Consider the following 20,467-nt stretch of genomic DNA (forward strand, 5'->3'; position numbering starts at 1 on the left):
TGTATATTATATTATATTATACCTCACAACCTCTAAGGATGCCTGTCATAGATGAAATGTCGGGAGAGAATACTTCTGGAACATAGCCATGCAGCCTGAAAAACACATAACAACCCTGTGATTCCGGCCATGAAAGCCTTCGACAACACATAGGTCTTGAGTTCTGGCAAGCTAGAAGAATTACCATAGAAGGGGTATTATGTGATAGATTTCAGGGAAACAAAAGGAAGCATACAACTGTCGCAACTAGCATTGCTAATGTATAAAAGAAAAGCTCTGGGAAAAATACTTTTGCAGTTGAGTTGTTTCCTGAGCCCATGAATTTGTCAGTGACAACCACCAGGAAACTAAAGATTCAGATATGTGTCCCTATTTAGAATCACCTTTCCCCCTTAAGATAAACTAAAGTGGTTTCTGAAGGGGAGATAAGTGGGTAGAAGGAGCTCTGAGTAAGAAAAGCTACCCATTATAGGCCTGTGGATAAATAAAATGCCCACAAGCTTTTCAGGGTAGTAACTATATGTCGTAAGTGAGTAAGGGCAATTGCACTTGAATGGACAATGCTTTACCTACAGAGGGCAGGTAACTATGGCTGTGCTTTTTCAGCTATCTAATGTGAGGATTCAGCAATTTCCCCTAGTGTGTCAGTCAGGGCCCTTCCACACAGCCATATAACCCAGAATATCAAGGCAGAAAATGCCACAATATTTGCTTTGAACTGGGTTATCTGAGTTCATTCTGCCATATATTCCAGTTCAAAGCAGAAAATGTGGGATTTTATTCAGCTGTGTGGAAGGGGCCTCAGGTACAGGAAGCATATTTAAGCCCATTGGCAGCAACTGTTCTTTCTTTTTTTGAAAGTTTTCCAGAGCCTGGCTGCGAATGGTCCATGAAGCAATACTGGTCCATGGACTAACACCTTGAGTTGTGCTGCTATAGCATGTTCCTCTAAAACAACCCTGCATATGCTCTGTTTACAAGGAAGTGAGTGATCCAGACTGCTTCTCATAACTTGTAAGCAAATTATGCCAGGTAAATAAGTTATACCCCCCCCCCCCCCGCCATACTTTATTATGAAGGCAAATTTGGTCTTTCCTTTGCTGCTGCCACAGCTGCACTACCCAAACTGAGTAGCATGGTAGCAGCAAAAAACCCAAATCCAACAAATACAAACAAAAATGAAAACAGCCACCCCAACATTTGCTTTTGAAACCAGGACTGTACTACAAATGAAGACATACAGAACATTAACCACTTGGTAAACAAGACAGTGTGTGTCTATTGTTTTGCACCTTGTTTTAAGGAGAAATGGTGGTGGCAAAATTTGGTAACAGGAAGCGTTGCTGCAAAAATAGTCTAGGGTTGTGTATTTATTTCATACATTTGTATCCCATCCTTCTCACCCCTCGAGGGATGGGGACTCAGGGTGACTTCACAATTGGCAGTCATTAGATGCCAAAACAAACAATTATAACAATTACAATTAAAGCAGATAATTAAAACATCAATTATAAAACATAATTTTAAAAAATGATGCATCACCCCCTTCCTATGTTAGCAATCATATCTGTGCTGCAATTGTGATATTATTATTATTATTATTTCATATTAATTAATAGTATTTATATTCAATATGATTGAAGCATGTGACTGGCACTAATGTAATTACAGTAGAGTCTCGCTCATCCAACCTCCACTTATCCAACGTTCTGTATTATCCAACACAGTTGGCCTTGTCAATGTTTTTGTAGTCAATGTTTTCAATACATTGCGATGTTTTGGTGCTAAATTCATAAATACAGCAATTACTACATAATGTTACCATGTATTGAGCTGCTTTTTCTGTCGATTTGTTTTAAAACATGATGTTTTGGTGCTTAATTTTTAAAATCATAATGTAATTTGATGTTTAATAGGTTTTTTCTTAGTCCCTCCTTATTATCCAACATTTACACTTATCCAACGTTCTGCCAGCCCGTTTATGTTGGATAAGTGTGACTCTACTGTATTGCTTTTTGATGGTTTTTGATAAATATGCCTCTTGCCTCTGTGTCTCCTGTTCCTTTTAACCTGAGAGGTTTGTGCAAAGGACATGAGAAATGTTCTATATAGAAAAGGTCTTTTTTATTTTACAGAAACTACATGTACTTTAGGTCTAAATTGTTTGGTTACATATTGTCTTATCTGCCTAAGTTGCCAGTAAAGGAGGGAAAGGATTTGAATTTATCTCTTAAGCTCCCTCTGTCTGAACTTTGTTCATGCTCACTTTTTATTTACACCTAGCATTGTTTTCAAAAGGGTTTTAAATAACCATCAGTTTCTGTGTAGATTTTTTTTTAAAGCCAAGGGCACAGAAGCACTATTTTGCAGTTTTTACAAAACAGACAATTTCAAAGAGTGTGCAGAGCATATCAAACAATTCATTTGGAAAGATGGAGTCATTTCAAATGCCTTGATGCCACATAAACAGACCTGTGAGTGCTGCACATTTTGGTCCCAGTTGCCAAGTGGCTGCCTGCAGCTCTTTTTTAGCCCTGCTAATCCAGTTTCCCAGCACAGATGGAGAAGAGCACTCAGCAGACAAGCGATACATCACAGAATTGCATGGTGCCAAAAATGATCAAGTCTTTCCACAACATCATAACATTACCTGGATGAAGAATAACATTTATGTCCTAAGCAGTTAAATGTTATGCTTCCATGATGGGAATCAAGGAATTGTGTCCTGCTCCACTGTTCTGCCTTTTCACGTGCCTTCAAAATTAGGTTTGAGGAAGAGAACCTGTCCACCTTTCCTCCTGAAATGTCTATATCCAGACCGGAAAACACCCAGCCGTTCTGATCTCTCTAGTAGTTGGGTTTAATGCTGTAGAGTTTTGTAAGATGCAGTTTCCAATATTCCACAAGTACCTTCCAGTGGTTCTCAACCTGTGGGTCCCCAGATGTTTTGGCCTTCAACTCCCAGAAATCCTAACAGCTGGTAAACTGGCTGGGATTTCTGGGAGTTGTAGGCGAAAACTTTTGGGGATTCACAGGTTGAGAACCACTGCTTCATGCTATCATCAAACTCCCACTTTTGTGGTTATTTTTGATAGCTCTTGTTTCTAGCAGCTTTGGTGCCCATTTTCCCTATCCAGCCCTTCTTTCTAGGTTCTTCTGATGAACATTGTTTGGCTTCAAGACCCTAAATCCAGGGTAGCTGCCTTTCCGAGTAAAAAAAATGCATGCCCAGATAAGTGCCACAGAATTGTGTCCCTGAGACAGGTGGCTTGGATAGAGCTCTTGCCAACAGCTGCCTTAAAAAAAATGCAGGTTTTTCTGTCCTTTACCTTGGATGAAAAACACATTGACATTTGGACATATTTGTTTTTAAATGTGAAAGTCATCATAAATATTCAGACTAGCACAATGAAGCCATATTTGGAATTTTTATTTAACATATTTTAGCATATGAAGCATTGTTGTTTATCAGCTCATAAAAGAGCCCCCGGTGGCACAGTGGGTTAAATGCTTGTGCTGGCAGGACTGCTGACTTGAAGGTTGGGTTGTGACCTGAAGGTTGCCAGTTCAAATCCAACCTAATTGCCTATGTTTTATTTTTTGTACTATATACGGCATTGAATTTTGCCAGATTGTGAGCCGCCCTGAGTCCCTTCGGGTGAGAAGGGCGGCATAGAAATGATGGAAATAAATAAATAAAATAAATAAACCTGGAGAGAGCACAGATGAGCTCCCTCTATCAGCTCCAGCTCCATGCGGGGACATGAGAGAAGCCTCCTATGGAGGATTGGGGGGGGGGGGGTTCAACAATATGTAACGGAGAGTATTTTTCAAATTGCCAGAATTGCAAAGGCTTTTATTTCTGTTACCACCAATATGTGGAGGATTCGAACTCGCTACCGCTATCAATACTGCCACCAATGCTTTATTCAGGAACCTCTTCTAGGTTGAGATATTGAGAGAGACACACGTGACACTTTATGTGAGAAGAAACAAGAAATGGTTGTTTATTTGTAGTTTGAACAGTAAATATGCATGACGGTTTCATTAACACCGATCAGTAAAGATGCTTAACGGTTTCATTAAAGGCTTATGCTTTTCTTTTTAAAGGATGTTCATATAACTTGTTTTTTGTGTAAATATGTTCCTTCACCAAGAAAACACAAACAGGACAATTTACTTTTAAATCTACTTCTCCTGGGATTTGCACACTTGCAAAGATTGCCCCTGCACTTTTTTGATAGTCATTGCGAACACAAGGCATATTGGTAATTGTAGTCATTTGTACTCGAATGCCATGTTGGTCGGAATAAGTGGGATTTCCTGAGCAATCACCTCCAACTCCTGTGTGTATGTAGAATTGGCTATGTTGGGTCTGTGTGCCAAGTTTGGTCCACATCCGTTGTTGGCTGGGTTTGGGCTCGGGTTGTGGCGCAGGCTGGAGAGCAAGCCAGCTGTAACCAGCTGCAATGAATCACTCTGACCAGGAGGTCATGAGTTCGAGGCCCGCTCGGAGCCTATGTTTGTCTTGTCTTTATTCTATGTTAAAAGGCATTGAATGTTTGCCTATATGTGTAATGTGATCCGCCCTGAGTCCCCTTCAGGGTGAGAAGGGCGGAATATAAATGCTGTAAATAAATAAATAAATAGTGCATTCTGGGTAAGGGTGAACTACAGCTCTCATAATCAAGATCAATTCCAACATACCACAGAATGTTCAGTTGGTCATGGGGGTCCTCTGTGCCAAGTTTGGTCCTGGTCCATTGTCGGTGGGGGTCACAATTTCTCTGGTTGCTGGTGAACTGTAACTCCCATAAATCAAGGTCTGTTTCCCTCAAAATGTTGAAGTATTTTCTGTTGGTCATGGGGAGTCTGTGTGCCTAGTTTTGTCCTGGTCTGTCATTTGTGTGGGTCTCTGTGGTCTGTTGAAATTGGTGCTGAATTGGGTGAAGGTAATGTAAATCCCATCATTTGTGGTCCATCCTCCTCCTATTGGCACCAGGACATGAAGTGGGTAATGGGGTGTCTGTGTACCGATTCTGATCCATGTCCGTCATTCATGGGGATTGCAGTTGTCTGTGGGAGCCGTTTCAGGAGAAGGTACTGCAAATCCCATCATCTGTGTTCTGTCCTCCTCTAACCACACCTGGATGTTAAGTGGTTCATGGGGGGATCTGTGTACCTGATTTGGTCCCGATCTGTCACTGGTGCAAGTCGTAGTGGTCTGTGGTAGCTGAAGTGATTGTATGTACTGCATATCCCATCATCCATAGATCTCCCTCCCTCAAACTCATTTTACTCTAAAAACACGTGCGTATTGGAATGCAATGTTGTGTCCAAATTTCAAGTTAATTGGCCAACTACTTTTCAGGTTCTGCATGCACAAACATACACAGGCTCTATTTATATATATAAAGATTAACATTAAACACTTGAGTCCTTGTCCTGCAGCAGTTAGCCATGTTAATATAGTGAGGCAAAAACAACCAAGAGCTTTATGCTACATTAAGGAATAGACATTACTATTGGCATAAGCTTTCATAGACAACGGCCCACTGTAACATCCATGAAAAGTTGTAAATTTGTCTCTCCCTATGTACCCTAGGAGATCAGTAATCATGGTCATGTCAATACTTATCTTGATGTCATGGTGAAAATAGACATGTAACGTATTAATGGAGCAAAATGAAATGAAGCCATAAAGAAATATGATTTGTTCCACAGATGCCACAGATGTTGTGTGTATGTTTGGGGGGGGGGGGTATTTTACTGGATGGGAAAAGAAAAAAAGTCTGAAAGCATGCTACATTTCCCATTCTTTTTACTATTGTAGCCATGGCAATATGATCACAGAGAAAGTGTGACACCACTACATCCTTCTTCCTAGTCTCTGTAAACCAGCACCTCACATAATACAAATACGTCCAGAGTTTAGAAAAATTAATTTACAGGAATGTCCAAAGCCAGAAGAGGTTTTCCTGTCTATAGAACAAATGCCCCAAATTATTCAAGCAAATTAATTGGGGAGTGAGCAAAAAAGGGAATCAGATGTACAGGGTAAGACTAAAAGTTTAAGCGTGGGGGAAGTGAAGAACAAACCAGAATAAGAGACACAGTATACACATTTCTGGGTCTTTGCACAATGCAAGGATCTCTAGCCCTGCTGACTATGTGGTGGAGCTGTTTTGCATGCATTGCTCAGTACCCTTGCAGATTTATGTATGTGGTTCATCTTTTATTTCGGGAAGCAACATGAAAAGAAAATGGAGAAAATAGAAGGAAACTGAATATTTTGTTATTACCCTCACTTTTCACTTGTAATAGCCTCTGTAACAGATACTGTAGAAATACAGCGTTCCCTCACTTATCGCGGTGGTTAAGTTCCAAGACTACCCGCAATAAGTGAAAATCCGTGAAGTATGGATACTATACTTATTTTAATATTTATACATTATTTTAGAAGTTATACACTATTTTAAGTCTTTATCAACCAATTGTGTGTTGATAAATTGCCTCCTTCTCCTCCCGTTGCCGCTTGGGCTTCTTTTGTCGCCCCTTGGCTTCTGCTTCCTCCCTCCCTTAGGCTGTAAATTGTAATTTTTTATGATTTATAGTAATCTTTTAGAGTTTCTTGAAAAACCGCAAAACAGCGAACCATGAAAAGCGAACCGTGAAGTAGTGAGGGAACGGTGTACTGGGTCTAATAGTCTACCAAAGACACTAAGGCTGACTCTACACAATATAATTAATGCAGTTTGATGCCACATTAACTGCCCTGGTCCAATGCTGTGGAATCCAGGGATTTGCAGTTTTCTGAGGCAACAACACTGGTAGAAAAGGCTAAAGACTTGGCAAAACAACAACTCCTACAATTCCATAGTATTGAGCCATAGTGGGTAAAGTGGGCTCAGACTACATTCAGTCTACAATATAAATGCATCCTCAGTGTATCAGATACACTAATGCAGGTCTACCAACCACTCAGGAGTTGCACTTAGTCCTGCAACACAACCTCACAACCTCTGAGGATGCTTGCCATAGATGTGAGCGAAACGTCAGGAGAGAATACTTCTGGAACATGGCCATACAGCCTAGAAAACATACAACAACCCTGTGATCCCGGCCATGAAAGCCTTTGACAACACATTGAACAATGAGTTAGTTGAAATAGCAGAGGTAGCAGAAGAAATGCACCTTTGACACTACTATCTCTTTTCCTTGTGGTGCCTATAGTTCACAGTCCTATAAAAGTATGAGCTTTGAGTTAGGATCTGGATCTTGTTTTCTATCATTCTTGTAGTGCAACATTCACATCCAGTGGTTTTTGTTTTTCTAAAATTTGGAAGAATGGGGTAAGGACGCCACACCAGGAGAAAAGGGGATGCTAAAAAAGAAAAACAAAGCAATTTTTTTTGGGCGGGGGCATATAGAAAAGAGGTATGGAAAATATAGCTAAAGATAGCTACATGTTAATAATTTCAGTTCTTAAAAGTTCAGACCAGTGAACCAGAAAATGACATAATAGTTCTTCATTCTTGAAAATATTTTTAAACAATATTTATATCTGAGTACCTAAAGGAACCCCGGTGGCGAAGTGTGTTAAAGCACTGAGCTGCTGAACTTGCAGACCGAAAGGTCCCAGGTTCAAATCCCGGGAGCAGAGTGAGCGCCTGCTGTTGCTCCAGCTTCTGCCAACCTAGCAGTTCGAAAACATGCCAATGCGAATAGAGGTACTGCTCCGGCGAGAAGGTAACGGCGCTCCATGCAGTCATGCTGGCCACAAGACCTTGGAAGTGTCTAAGGACAATGCCGGCTCTTCGGCTTAGAAATGGAGATGAGCACCAACTTCCAGAGTCAGACATGGCTGGACTTAATGTCAGGGGAAACCTTTACATTTACCTCATGCTAAATGCGATAAATGAAGAAAGCCTTGTTGGTACCTTTTGTATGGTGTCCATGCTGTTTCAGAAGAGCTCTCAGGGACTCAGGGTTCTCAAACTCTTGGGAATTCTGCACAAAATCTTCAACTTGGTCGATCTTGATGGCAAACTGTTGAAAAACAAAGAGTCAGTCAAAGGAAAAACACAGAATTCAAAGATGTGTGACAAAATACTCCTGAAAAAATACTCAGTGGTTGGCTCAAATTCTCAAAAAACTGTGAAACTGACAATCAAGCTTCAAATGTTTTGAGGTTTAATATACTTGTTATTATGTTCTAAGAGGTATCTCACTGTTTTAACTATAAGGTCCAATAGTGTCTGGACTAAGAGTTGAGTGGCAGAGAGTAGAGGAGATTATTGAAGGAAAAAATGGTATGATCCAGTGGTTCTCAACCTGTGGGTTCCCAGATGTTTTGGCCTTCAACTCCAAGAAATCCTAACAGCTGGTAAACTGGTTGGGATTTCTGGGAGTTGTAGGCCAAAACTCCTGGAGACCCATAGGTTGAGAACCACTGGTGTGATCAAACCACAGTATCTATACACTATAAGCACATTTTAAAGATAGTGTCCCACGGAGAATGGCCAGAAGTAGTTTAAGCATTGTATGATGGACTTTGTGGGACTCCATAAACTTTTTAAATTGTATTAAAAGGAGATTCCACCTGAACATCAGGAAGAACTTCCTCAGGAAAGGAGATTCCACCTGAACATCAGGAAGAACTTCCTCACTGTGAGAGCTGTTCGACAGTGGAACTCTCTCCCCCAGACTGTGGTGGAGGCTCCTTCTTTGGAGGCTTTTAAGCAGAGGCTGGATGGCCATCTGTCGGGGGTGCTTTGAATGCAATTTCCTGCTTCTTGGCAGGGGGTTGGACTGGATGGCCCATAAGGTCTCTTCCAACTCTACTATTCTATGATTCTATGTATGATGGGCTCTGTGTGTAGAAATGGGGGATAATGCATCGGATAAGGTCCCTAGATTAAAAATCAATACTGATTTTACAAAGAAATGTGAATTACCAAGTAAAGAAACGTTAGGCTGCCTCTTACCTTTGTCACTGAATCTATCTACTGCAATTTCTGGCATAAGCTTTAATGGATTCAGCCCACTTCAGTTTTCATGGACTCTCTGGAACTGGAGTCCACAAAAACTTATGCTAAGATCTTTTCCTTCCCCGTTAGCCTGGGTTCATTTTGTGTTTTTACTTAACTTATAAAATATTTGATTTAATGAAAGTACAGTAGAATATCGCTTATCCAACATTCGCTTATCCAACATTTTGTATTATCCACCGCAGTCTGCCTCCTGCCCAGTTCCACAGCTGTTTCTCTAGGCAGCAAGGACTGAACTTTTTATGGATTTAACTTCCAACAATGTTGTTACTGTATGTTCATTTTATGCAATTCTATCTTTATTTGTAGTCATTTTTTTTAGTAGTCAGTGTTTTTGTAGTCAATGTTTCCAATACATTGCAATGTTTTGGTGCTAAATTTGTAAATACAGTAATTGCTACATAATGTTACAGTGTATTGAACTGCTTTTTCTGCTGATTTGTTGTAAAACATGATGTTTTGGTGCTGAATTTGTAAAATCATAACGTAATTTGATGCTTTATAGGCTCTTCCTTAATTCTTCCTTATTATCCAACATTTTCGCTTATTCAACATTTATGTTGGATAAATGAAACTCTACTGTATACTAAAACAAACTAGCATGGCTGTCTTTTTGAATTTAACTAGTAATATTAACAAAGACTAAATGCCTTAAGGCATCAGATCTTGTCCAATATTTGAAACTAAGTAGAGTCACTCATGGTTAGTGATTGGATAGGAGACAACCAATGAACAACATATTCTGTTACCTAAGATTCAGAGGAGGAAACTGGTAAATCTCTGAGTATTCCTTGCCCAAGAAAATCCTAGGAAATTCATGGGATCACCAAGTGACTTCAACATATGCACATGTTTTCTGTTGACTCCAAGTTCCAAAATTACAACAATATTCTACCTTTATTAATTGTAACATCTTGTGTCATTTTTATGCTTTGCCCTTTTTTGTAATTAATGACAATGAACAACAAAAGAAAGAAAGAAAGAAAGAAAGAAAGAAAGAAAGAAAGAAAGAAAGAAAGAAAGAAAGAAAGAAAGAAAGAAAGCAAGCAAGCAAGCAAGCAAGCAAGCAAGCAAGCAAGCAAGCTAGCTAGCTAGCTAGCTAGCTAGCTAGCTAGCTAGCTAGCTAGCCAGCTCAGGATGTTGAAAGTTCAGATTAAACTAAGAAGGATGATAAAAAATAAGCCTTTGGCTCTGCCTGCATTTCTTCACATGTTCCATCCTGTTTTTCTGATCTTTATGATATAAAACAAATACATTATCTTTCAACATGTGGGCTTTGACCTCTGATTTTCATTAAAAATATCCTTGAGATGAGGCTCACACTTTATCATAATAAAACAAAGATTATATATAATCACTTTCTGTCATTTAGAGCAAAACATTTCAATAAGAAATTTCCAGTTATTTCCATTTTGGGTCAATATGACATTTCCCATTTGTCCTTTTGCTCAGACATTTCAGGACATTTCTTGGTCCCACTTCTGTTGCCTTTAAATCAAATAAGCAGTCTTCCAGTCCCTTTTGTGTGACTATTCTCCTACTCGAAGAGAGTTCTGCTTCTCCAGTATTGCAGTTACTGCAAATACTATGAGCTTCTGAGGAACATAAATATTGCCATTGTCCATGTATAGTCCATAAAACAGCAATTCATGTATCTCCCCAGACACTGGAATAATGCTAATGGTTGGCAGAAGTGGAGAAGAAATTGCTATTTTCCTAAGAAAATACAGTTTGAACAGCCTTTATCCAGAACTTAAAAATCCTAAATACTCTGAAATCCAAAATCATCTGTACGCATAGCTGAGATAGCGACACCATTTTTGTCTGATGGTTCAACATACACAACATTTGTTTCATGTACAACATTATTAGGAATATTACCTTCAGGCAGGCCTGTAGCAAGGGTTTTTTTTAGGGGTTCAACACCCCCCCCCCCTTGAAAATTTTCAGGTTATAAAAAAACCCTGGTTTACTCATGAATTTTAACTGGTTAACCAAATCCCCATGCTAAATCTATGAGACACAAAACATTAAGAGTCCCTCCAGGCACTATCTCAAGCAGATATTGACAGGTTTGTAGCGGGGGTGGGGGGTGCTAGGGGTTCAACTGAATTTTCAAACCCCCCCCCCCCCGAATTTTTTTTCTGGCTACGGCCCTGCCTTCAGGCTATGTGTACAATTTACTATATATGAAACAAATGAATTTTGCATTTAGACATGGGTCCCACCTCCAAGGGGCCCCTGGTGGCACAGTGTGTTAAAGCGCTGAGCTGCTGAACTTGCTGACCAAAAGGTGCCATGTTCAAATCCCGGGAGCAGAATGAGCACCCACTGTTAGCCCCAGCTCCTGCCAACCTAGCAGTTCGAAAACATGAAAATGTGAGTAGATCAATAGGTACCGCTCCAGCGGGAAGGTAACGGTGCTCCATGCAGTCATGCCAGCCACATGACCTTGGAGGTGTCTATGGACAACGTCGGCTCTTCAGCTTAGAAATGGAGATGAGCACCAACCCCCAGAGTCAGACATGACTGGATTTAATGTCAGGGGAAACCTTTACCTTTAGCTTCTTACCCACCTCCAAAAAATCCCATTATGTAGGTATACAAGTATTCCAAAATCCAAAAAAATCCAAAAGACTTCTAGTTCCAAGCATTTTGGATAAGGAATACTCAACATCTTATCTTTACTACACTTTTCAAAACTGGCAATTGGATGAAGAGTATCTGTACATTTCTCAAGCATGTGATGCCTTCTGACAAATAATGTCTTTGAAGGCAATATAGAGCGGGAACAGTGTAGGAAAGTTTTTGGAATTCTAAGAATGCCATAGAAATTAAATCAGCAGATTTTGAGATCACTTTACATCTCCCTGAGTTCGTCCAGCAAATTTCCTCCAACTGTATCTCATCTTCCAGGCTATGATGCCAGGTCATGATGCATAATACTGAAAATATTTTGGCCCCTGAGGCAGAATAATTCACCATTTCATGGTTCTCAGAGTCAGCTGGCTGAAGCAACTTCTTTAACTCCAGGCATTCTTGTAGACACTGATTATCTGGATCTGGCACAGTCTGACTTTAGGCTGGGACACGGAGCTGAAACAGTAGATGATCTATGCCGGGAACTGGACAGGGGGAGTGCGTTGGTTCTGATGAACCTTTAATACTGTAAACAATGGTATCCTTCCGGGACACTGGGCAGGAATGGGTCTTCGAGGTACTGTTCTGCAGTGGTTCCGGTCCTTCCTGGAGGACTGCTCTCAGAAGGTGTTGTTGGGGGACACAGCCTTTGTCCTGTGGGGTCCCGCAAGGCTCAATACTGTCTCCCATGTTGTTCAACATCTACATGAAGCCGTTGATACAGATCATCTTGAGTTTTGGGGTTTGATGTCATCTGTATACATATGATGTTCAACTCTATCATTCCTCCCACCTGTTACTAAGGAGGTTGTTCAGGTCCTGAACCAGTGCTTGGCAGCTCAGACGGTCTGGACGAGGGTGAACAAATTGAATCCAGACAAGACAGTGGTCAGTTGCAAGGCCAAACAGGGTATAGGGTTACAGCCTGTGTTGGATGGGGTTACACTTCACCTGAAGACACAGGTTCTCAGCTTGGGAGTGATCCTGGATTCATTGCTGAGCCTGGAACCCCAGGTTTTGGTGGTGGCCAGGGGAGTTTTTGCACAATTAAAACTTGTGTGCCAGTTGTGCCCGTACCTTGGGAAGTCAGACTTGGCCATGGCAGTCCATGCTCTGGTTACATCCCAAATAGATTACTAGAAAGCACTCTACGTGGGGTTGCCTTTGAAGACTGTTCGGAAGCTCCAAATAGTTCAACGGGTGACAGCCAGATAGCTCACCAGAGCAGTGTACAGGAAGCATACAATCCCTCTGGTACGTCAGTTCCACTGGCTACCAGTCTGCTACCGAGCATAACTCAAAGTGATGGCTTTAGCTTTTAAGCCCTAAATGGTTCTGGCCCAGCTTACCTGTCCGAACATATCTCTCTCTACAAACCATCTCGGAGTTTAAGATCATCTGGGGAGGCCCTGCTCTCGGTCCCACCTTCTTCACTGGCATGATTGGTGGAGACTAGAGATACAGTCGTGGCACCTCTGTTATGAAACTCTCTCCCCAGGGACATTAGATCAGCCCCCTCCCTCCTGATCTGCCACAAGAAAGTAAAAACATGGCTCTGTGACCAAGCCTTTGAACAATCTGTGCAATAAACAGATATGGAATGACATGTAGGAACAGCCCGGTTTATGCTTGTGGATTATGTGATCAATTGTGATTGTATGGTTTTAAAATGTCTCTTATTTTTTAAATTGTATTTTATTTTTCTATTTTAAATGTTCATTTTAATTTTGTATTGTTGTTAAGGCATTGAATAGCTGCCTTTATGTAAAGCCGCCTTGAGTCCCCTTCGGGGTAGATAAAGGCAGGATAGAAATATTGTAAATAAAATAAATAATAAATAAATAAATTTTCCCAACAATAAGGTTGGCCCAGAAAAAATATATTAATTTTTTTTCTTAAGGATTAAGGAATGTTTAGAAATGTATACAAACCTCTAGAGCATTTTCAAAAAAATCTGCAGCAAGCTTCAAAAGCGACCTACGCTTCTCCAGGACAGTAATAAGCGAATCCCAAGCATCTCCCAATGTCTCTGCCATGGCATCATACACCTGTTCTTGACCTTTGTTTTCTGCTGCAGTTTTGTCTGCCTCATGTAACAGGTCCCAAATCTGGCCCTCCAAAGGCTGGAAAGAAAGCAAACAAAAATCCGTCAGAATTAAATTCTTTAAATTCTTCTTTTATTTTCAGTGCATGTATTTCTGAAATCATTTTATCCAGTTCTTCAGTGGAGAAAAGCTCCCATATCAGCCTTGTCTGTAAGTCTTGGAAACTATTACATTATTTTATCTGTAAGTCTTGGAAGCTTTTACATTATTTTATTCAAATCAATTTTATTTCATTTTTGTAATATTATTTTCACAGCAGTTTATGAATTAAATGCAAAACATTACTAAAGAACGATACAAATGTAAAAGCAGCCAATAAGCAGCAGTGAGGAATATCAAAATGCTTGTCAGCTGTTTGCTATTCATAGTCTCTCTATATTCCCTAGTTTAGGGGGCACGCAGGGACCATGAAGTCTACTAGGAGAGCTATGCATCAACTTCTTTTCTCTTCTCCCTCTCTCCTGAGATAACTGAGTGCAAAATACGTTTGTGATTTGAAATTGGTTTCCACAAACAGAACTAAGACTATTGGGATTAGGCAAGTGATGGGCTAGGCTAAGCTACATAGGTCCCATTTTTCACTTTTAAAATGTTAGGAAGTATGCAATAGATTAATCTCTTTCAAAAAGATAACATTACAGGAACATATAGCTCATGGGAACATTATATGCTATGCTCTGCTGTACTGTAACATTGCCACATTTCGGGCACAGTTCCACAAACCTGAATCATTAATAAGCTCTGGTTGAATTAGACAGGACTTGTTACCACAACGTTCTTCTCAATGCCTTTCAGTAGGACTTAACTGTGGTTATGTTTTTCTGTTGTGGTTCATGTTTTCAAGATGGAAATCACTGATATTTGCAGTTATATAAGAAAACTAGCTGTGCCCGGCCACGCGTTGCTGTGGCTTAGTCTGGTGGTGTTGGTCAGTCTACATTAGGTTGTATTTATGCTGTGACCTCCACCTTCTTTATACTCACATTAGTAGTAGTATTTGAAGTCTGTTACCTTTTTCAATTTTTGTGTTGATTGATAATTGCTTGAGATCCCTGTTGTCTTTGGTTTGTTGTTAGTTGTAATGTCTGATTCTGCTGAGTGCGGTTTATATTTTTATTGTGGTACAATAGTCTTTTTTTTTGTTTTGCCTGTGTAGGTGTTTATTATTATTGTTGTTGTAGTGGTCATGAAGGTTGGATAGGTTAGATGCTACTGTATTGTTTTTTGGAGGCCCAGTGTAGCACTGACTGGCCTCTCAGCCTCAGTGCCTGGCTGTTTCTTGCCTGTGATGGTGTTGATTCTTATTGTTGTTGTTGTTGTCATTGTTATTATTGTAATTGGTTTTTTTGGAGGCCAAATGTGAATGTAGGGATTGGGGAGGTGGATGAGTTGTGTTGTCAAATTTTGCATTTGTTATAGTCACAATGCGTTGTTGTGAGTTTTGTGGGTCCGGATTGTGGTATTGTGGTGTGGTTGTGTTGTTACAACTGAGAGGCAAGGCTTTTGTGTTGTGTTGCCAAGTTTTGTATTTCTGGGGCGTTTAGTTGTGTGCCAAGTTTTGTATTTCTGGGGCGTTTAGTTGTGTTGTTATAGTCACGATGCACTGTTGTGAGTTTTGTGGGTCCGGATTGTGGTTTTGTGGTGTGGTTGTGTTGTTACAATCAGGAGGGAATGCTTTTGTGTTGTGTTGCCAAGTTTCGTATTTCTGGGGCGTTTAGTTGTGTTGTTATAGTCACGATGCGTTGTTGTGAGTTTTATGGGTCCGGATTGCGGTTTTGTGGTGTGGTTGTGTTGTTACAACCTGGAGGGAAGGCTTTTGCGTTGTGTTGCCAAGTTTCGTATTTCTGGGGCGTTTAGTTGTGTTGTTATAGTCCCAATGTGTTGTTGTGAGTTTTGTGGGTCCTGTGCGGTTTTGTGGTGTGGTTGTGTTGTTGCAACTGGGAGGCAAGGCTTTTGCATTGTGTTGCCAAGTTTTGTATTTCTGGGGCGTTTAGTTGTGTTGTTATCGCATGATGCGTTGTTGTGAGTTTTGTGGGTCTGGATTGTGGTTTTGTGGTGTGGTTGTGTTGTTGCAACCTGGAGGCAAGCCTTTTGCATTGTGTTGCCAAATTTTGTATTTCTGGGATGTTTAGTTTTGTTGTTATAGTCACTGCGCAAACAACTTTATCATTTTATATATATAGATGAACACTATTTTTTGCAGAAGTCAGAAGAATTTATGTTGATTCTTCTTCAGGTCCACTTAATATTAACTGTCTCCCTTCTGTGCTCTCTTGCCACATTATCTGATACACATGACATAGGCAATATGCATGTAAATCATTCCATTATGATGTTCAGATTTAAAGGAAGAAAGGGCCTCTGTCCCTTTAGCAGCCTATAGAGGAGGGAATTCATAGAATCATAGAGTTGGAAGAGATCTCATGGGCCATCCAGTCCAACCCCCTGCCAAGAAGCAGGAAATTGCATTCAAAGCATCCCCGACAGATGGCCATCTAGCCTCTGTTTAAAAGCCTCCAAGGAAGGAGCCTCCACCACAGAATTGCATAAGATGACAAATTTCTCACCAAAGTGACTAATCTAACATACCAAAATTCATTTTCAGTGGAAAGGTTGCTGCTCAGCCATCTTGCTGTCTGGGAGGGAGCAGCAAATGTTCCTCTCTTCATGTCAAGAGGCTTAGAACTCTATGCTAGCCAAGGTGCCTTTGCACAAGGCAGGAAATATCACACAAGTGCCTCTCCACTTACAGTAGAATCCCGGTTATTCGAGATAAAGGGGTGGGCCCAATCTCAGATAGCCGGAACTGCTCGGATTGCTGGGAGGCCCTATTATCCCTCCTGGAAATCCAGTTTAGGGAAGTGGCCCTCGGCCAGGCACTTGCAGGAGGAAAAAGTTTCCTCCAGCAATGGCCTGGCCAAGGAAAACCCGCAGCACGCTCCTCGTTTCTCGGAGGGACAGGCCTTTGCTGCAGCAAAGGCCTGTCCCTCTGAGAAAAGCAGAGTGCGCCCCGGATTTCCCTCAGCCAGGCTCTTGCTGGAGGAAACTTTTTCCTCCAGCAAGGGCCTGGCGGAGGGAGATCCGGGGAGGCGTCCCTCGGGGAGCCCTCGCCCCTTGGGAAGCATCCTACGAGCGCTGCTGCAGTGATCGCAGGGCGCTTCTCTGGGATGAGCCCTCGCCAATCACAAGGTGCTTCCGGGGCACTTCCTCCTCCCTCTCCCTCTCCTTCTCTCGAGCTTCCTTCGCTCGAGAGAAGGAGAGGGAGAGGGAGGGGCGCCCCTGGTGGTGCCTCAAATAATATGGAGACTCGGTTAACCGGGGGCTCAGTTAACTGGGACTCTACTGTAAAAAGGTAAAGGTAAAGATTTCCCCTGATGTTAAGTCCAGTTGTGACCGACTCTGGGGGTTGGTGCTCATCTCCATTTCTAAGCCGAAGAGCCGGCGTTGTCCATAGACACCTCCACGTGGCTGGCATGACTGCATGGAGTGCTGTTACCTTCCCACCGGAGTGGTACCTATTGATCTACCCACATTTGCATGTTTTCGAACTGCTAGGTTGGCAGGAGCTGGGGCTAACAGCAGCGCTCTTTCCGCTCCCGGGATTTGAACCAGGGACCTTTTGGTCCGCAAGTTCACCAGCTCAGCGCTTTAACACACTGTACCACCAGGGGCCCTGCTGTACCTGACAGTAATAAGTAGAATAGCAAAGTCTACTCTCCTTTCATGACTCCCCAAATGTGCTTCTCAAAGTAACTTCTGCTAGATTGTTTTCGTGTAATGTACATGCTGCACATATGGAATGCACTTCATTTAGTCTCTGGAAAAAGTCATTTAGGGCCCTTCCAGACAGGCCCATATCCCAGGAACTGTCTCAGTTTTACCTGAGGCATCATTTGGATGCCTCAGGTAAAACCAAATTAATATGGAGAAAATTGGGATTTCCTAGTTTGGTACAGATTCATTAAACACCTGGAAAGATCTAGACCTTAAGCTAAGGTCTGGATCTTTTCAGATGAGGGCACTGTGGGGATTGACTCCGAGGATGGCTGATGTGATTGATAAGGGAAGCTGCATATTGGGGTTTTTTTTCCTTGTCAGCCAATCAGAAGAAAAATGCCAAATCATGCAGCTTTCTGCAAAGCTGATCTATTCCCTCAGCGTCTCTGTGTCTCTGTGGTATTTGCAGGAGAGAGATTGACGACCTTGTCACATAGCCACCGGAATCAAGAAAACCAAGATTATGGCAACCAGACTGATTGATAAATGGCAAATAGAGGGAGAAAATGTGGAGGCAGTGACAGACTTTATATTTCTAGGTGCAAAGATTACTGCAGACACAGACTGTAGCCAGGAAATTAGAAGACATTTACTCCTTGGGAGGAGATTCCCTGTAGTAACCTATGGATGTGAGACCTGGACCATAAGGAAGGCTGAGCAAAGGAAAATAGACGCTTTTGAACTGTGGTGCTGGAGGAAAATTCTGAGAGTGCCTTGTACTGCAAGAAGATCCAATCATTCCATACTCTGAGAAATAATTCCTGGCTGCTCACTGGAGGGAAGGATATTAGAGGCAAAGGTAAGCATTTGGCCACATCATGAGAAGACAGGAAAGCTTGGAGAAGAGAATGATGCTGGGGGAAAGGGAAAGAAAAAGGAAGAGGGGTGACCAAGGGCAAGGTGGATGGATGGTATCCTTGAAGGGACTGGCTTGACCTTAAAGGAGCTGGAGATGATGAATGATAAAGAGCTCTGGCGTGGGCTGGTCCATGAGGTCACGAAGAGTCGGAAGCAACTGAATGAATAAACAACAAAGCTGGATGTTCTCTGACTGCTCATCAAAATTTCAGTGGTCGTCACTCGGAAACAGGGGAATGAAGTTGAGAAAGGCGATACCCATGTCATGCACACAACAACATGTGGATTCTCCTAATCTCACTGCAGCAGCAGTAGTGACTTTTTGCACCATTGTTAATACCGTAACAAAGGACCTGCAGGAGGCTATCAACAAGATTCCCCCATGCATTGCAAGGTATGACCAATGAGGAAGAAATTAGTATGAAACTGGTTTGAGATGACCTTGTGTAAAAAGCTACATTTCCACTCATTCTTAACAAGCCACTAAAGTGTGCCTCAACTCTCGCGATAATCTCAATTGTCCAGTGCTTAAGCCACTACATTACGCCAACATTCAATTGCTAAAGATACAGGAGCCCCATTCTCCTTTGGATTTCATTATTCTAGCCCATACAGAACTTGAGGTCAGAAAACAAGAATGGTTTTACAGTACAAGCTCTAATTTATTCATGGTTCAAGCTATAGTAGTATAGAAGCCTTCAAAAAGTCCTTTAACTTTCTGTTCTTTTACTATCTTCACTCTAACGAGTAACAAGTGCTGCCTTTTCTGTTCATTTTGAAATCTTCAGAGTGGCTTCCAGAGACTTGATTTATGTTTAGCTGTTTTCATCTTGACTCTTTATCATGACAATGAATGAATTAAGTGCCAATTTCTGCTGCTCCGTTTGGTGCTATCAGTAAAAATGTATAAAGAAAAGAGAAACCTGTAATAGGCAAATTAAAGTCTAGGATAATTCATTCTCCTGATACAGACTCTAATAAGAACTGAAGATATGAAGATCTGAAATCCTCCCGATAGTGGCTGAGTTGAGAACAGGAAAGAATAGAGTACAAATACATCATTGCGCTAAACTCAGAATCACAATCTTAGGTCCTCCCAAGTCATCATCCACATTGGTACTGATTATAGTTTGCATCTGAATAGACTGTTAATCTGTTATCTGTTGTTTTTTTTTAAAAAAAGAATGCTCTGAGAAGCATTCCTCAGAAATAATTCAACCATTATCCCTTAGTTGAAAAAACAGATTAATTGATGTCAGCTAAAGTAAAAATGTGGAGAAAGGAATACATCACTAGTATGTGAAATAGGAACAAATAAAGATGGGATGAAAAGCCACTACAAAGACGTTTCCTTTGACATGGAAGCCAGGTTTATATTAAATTGTGTGCTTATGATTTGTTGAATTCTGCTTTGCTGTGGTGTTGCCGTAAAAGGTAACGGTTTTCCCCTGACATTAAGGCTAGTCATGTCCGACTCTGGGGGTTGGTGCTCATCTCCATTTCTAAGCTGAAGAGCCGGTGTTGTCCGTAGACACCTCCAAGATCATGTGGCTGGCATGATGAAATGGAGCACTGTTACCTTTCTGCTGGAGCAGTACCTAGTGATCTACTCACATTAGCATGTTTTCGATCTGCTAGGTTGGCAGAAGCTAGGGCTAACAGCGGGAATTCACCCTGCTCCCCGGATTCGAACCGCCAACCTTTTGGTCAGCAAGTTTAGCAGCTCAGCACTTTAACCCACTGTGCCACCAGGGGTTCCCTGTAGTGTTGAACCTATTCCTATAAACAAACCATGGTTTGTAGGCCAGCTGCAAACCTCAGTTAAAAGTCACAATTTCTGACCTATTTAAATAATGGCTTATTATTATACTTGAACCAAAGATTATAGCCTCCCCCTAGTTTTTCTCTCTCCTTGTTCCTCCCGCCCTCTAAAGTAGGAACTGACAAAGACGTGAAAGAGAACAGAACTGTGAAAACTGTATAAAGGAAGTCACAATACACAGTTAGCACTCTGCATTCACTTCCATGAGTCAAAGG

At 41.4% G+C, this 20,467-nt stretch overlaps 1 protein-coding gene across 7 annotated transcripts in view; it reads right to left on the reverse strand.

Annotated features, from left to right (window-relative positions):
* The window catches only part of ccdc141 (coiled-coil domain containing 141), a 192,447-nt gene that overhangs the window by 118,475 nt on the left and 53,505 nt on the right, over positions 1 to 20,467 (reverse strand). For all 7 annotated transcript variants that reach the window (XM_062962957.1, XM_062962973.1, XM_062962964.1 and 4 more), the window contains exons 4-5: positions 13,622 to 13,813; positions 7,941 to 8,049 (exon numbers count right to left, since the gene is read on the reverse strand). In XM_062962957.1, the coding sequence (XP_062819027.1) occupies positions 7,941 to 8,049; positions 13,622 to 13,813 (301 nt within the window). The remainder of the gene's footprint in view (positions 1 to 7,940; positions 8,050 to 13,621; positions 13,814 to 20,467) is intronic.

The sequence above is a fragment of the Anolis carolinensis genome, chromosome 1, assembly GCF_035594765.1.
Source record: "Anolis carolinensis isolate JA03-04 chromosome 1, rAnoCar3.1.pri, whole genome shotgun sequence".
Lineage (NCBI taxonomy): Eukaryota > Metazoa > Chordata > Lepidosauria > Squamata > Dactyloidae > Anolis > Anolis carolinensis.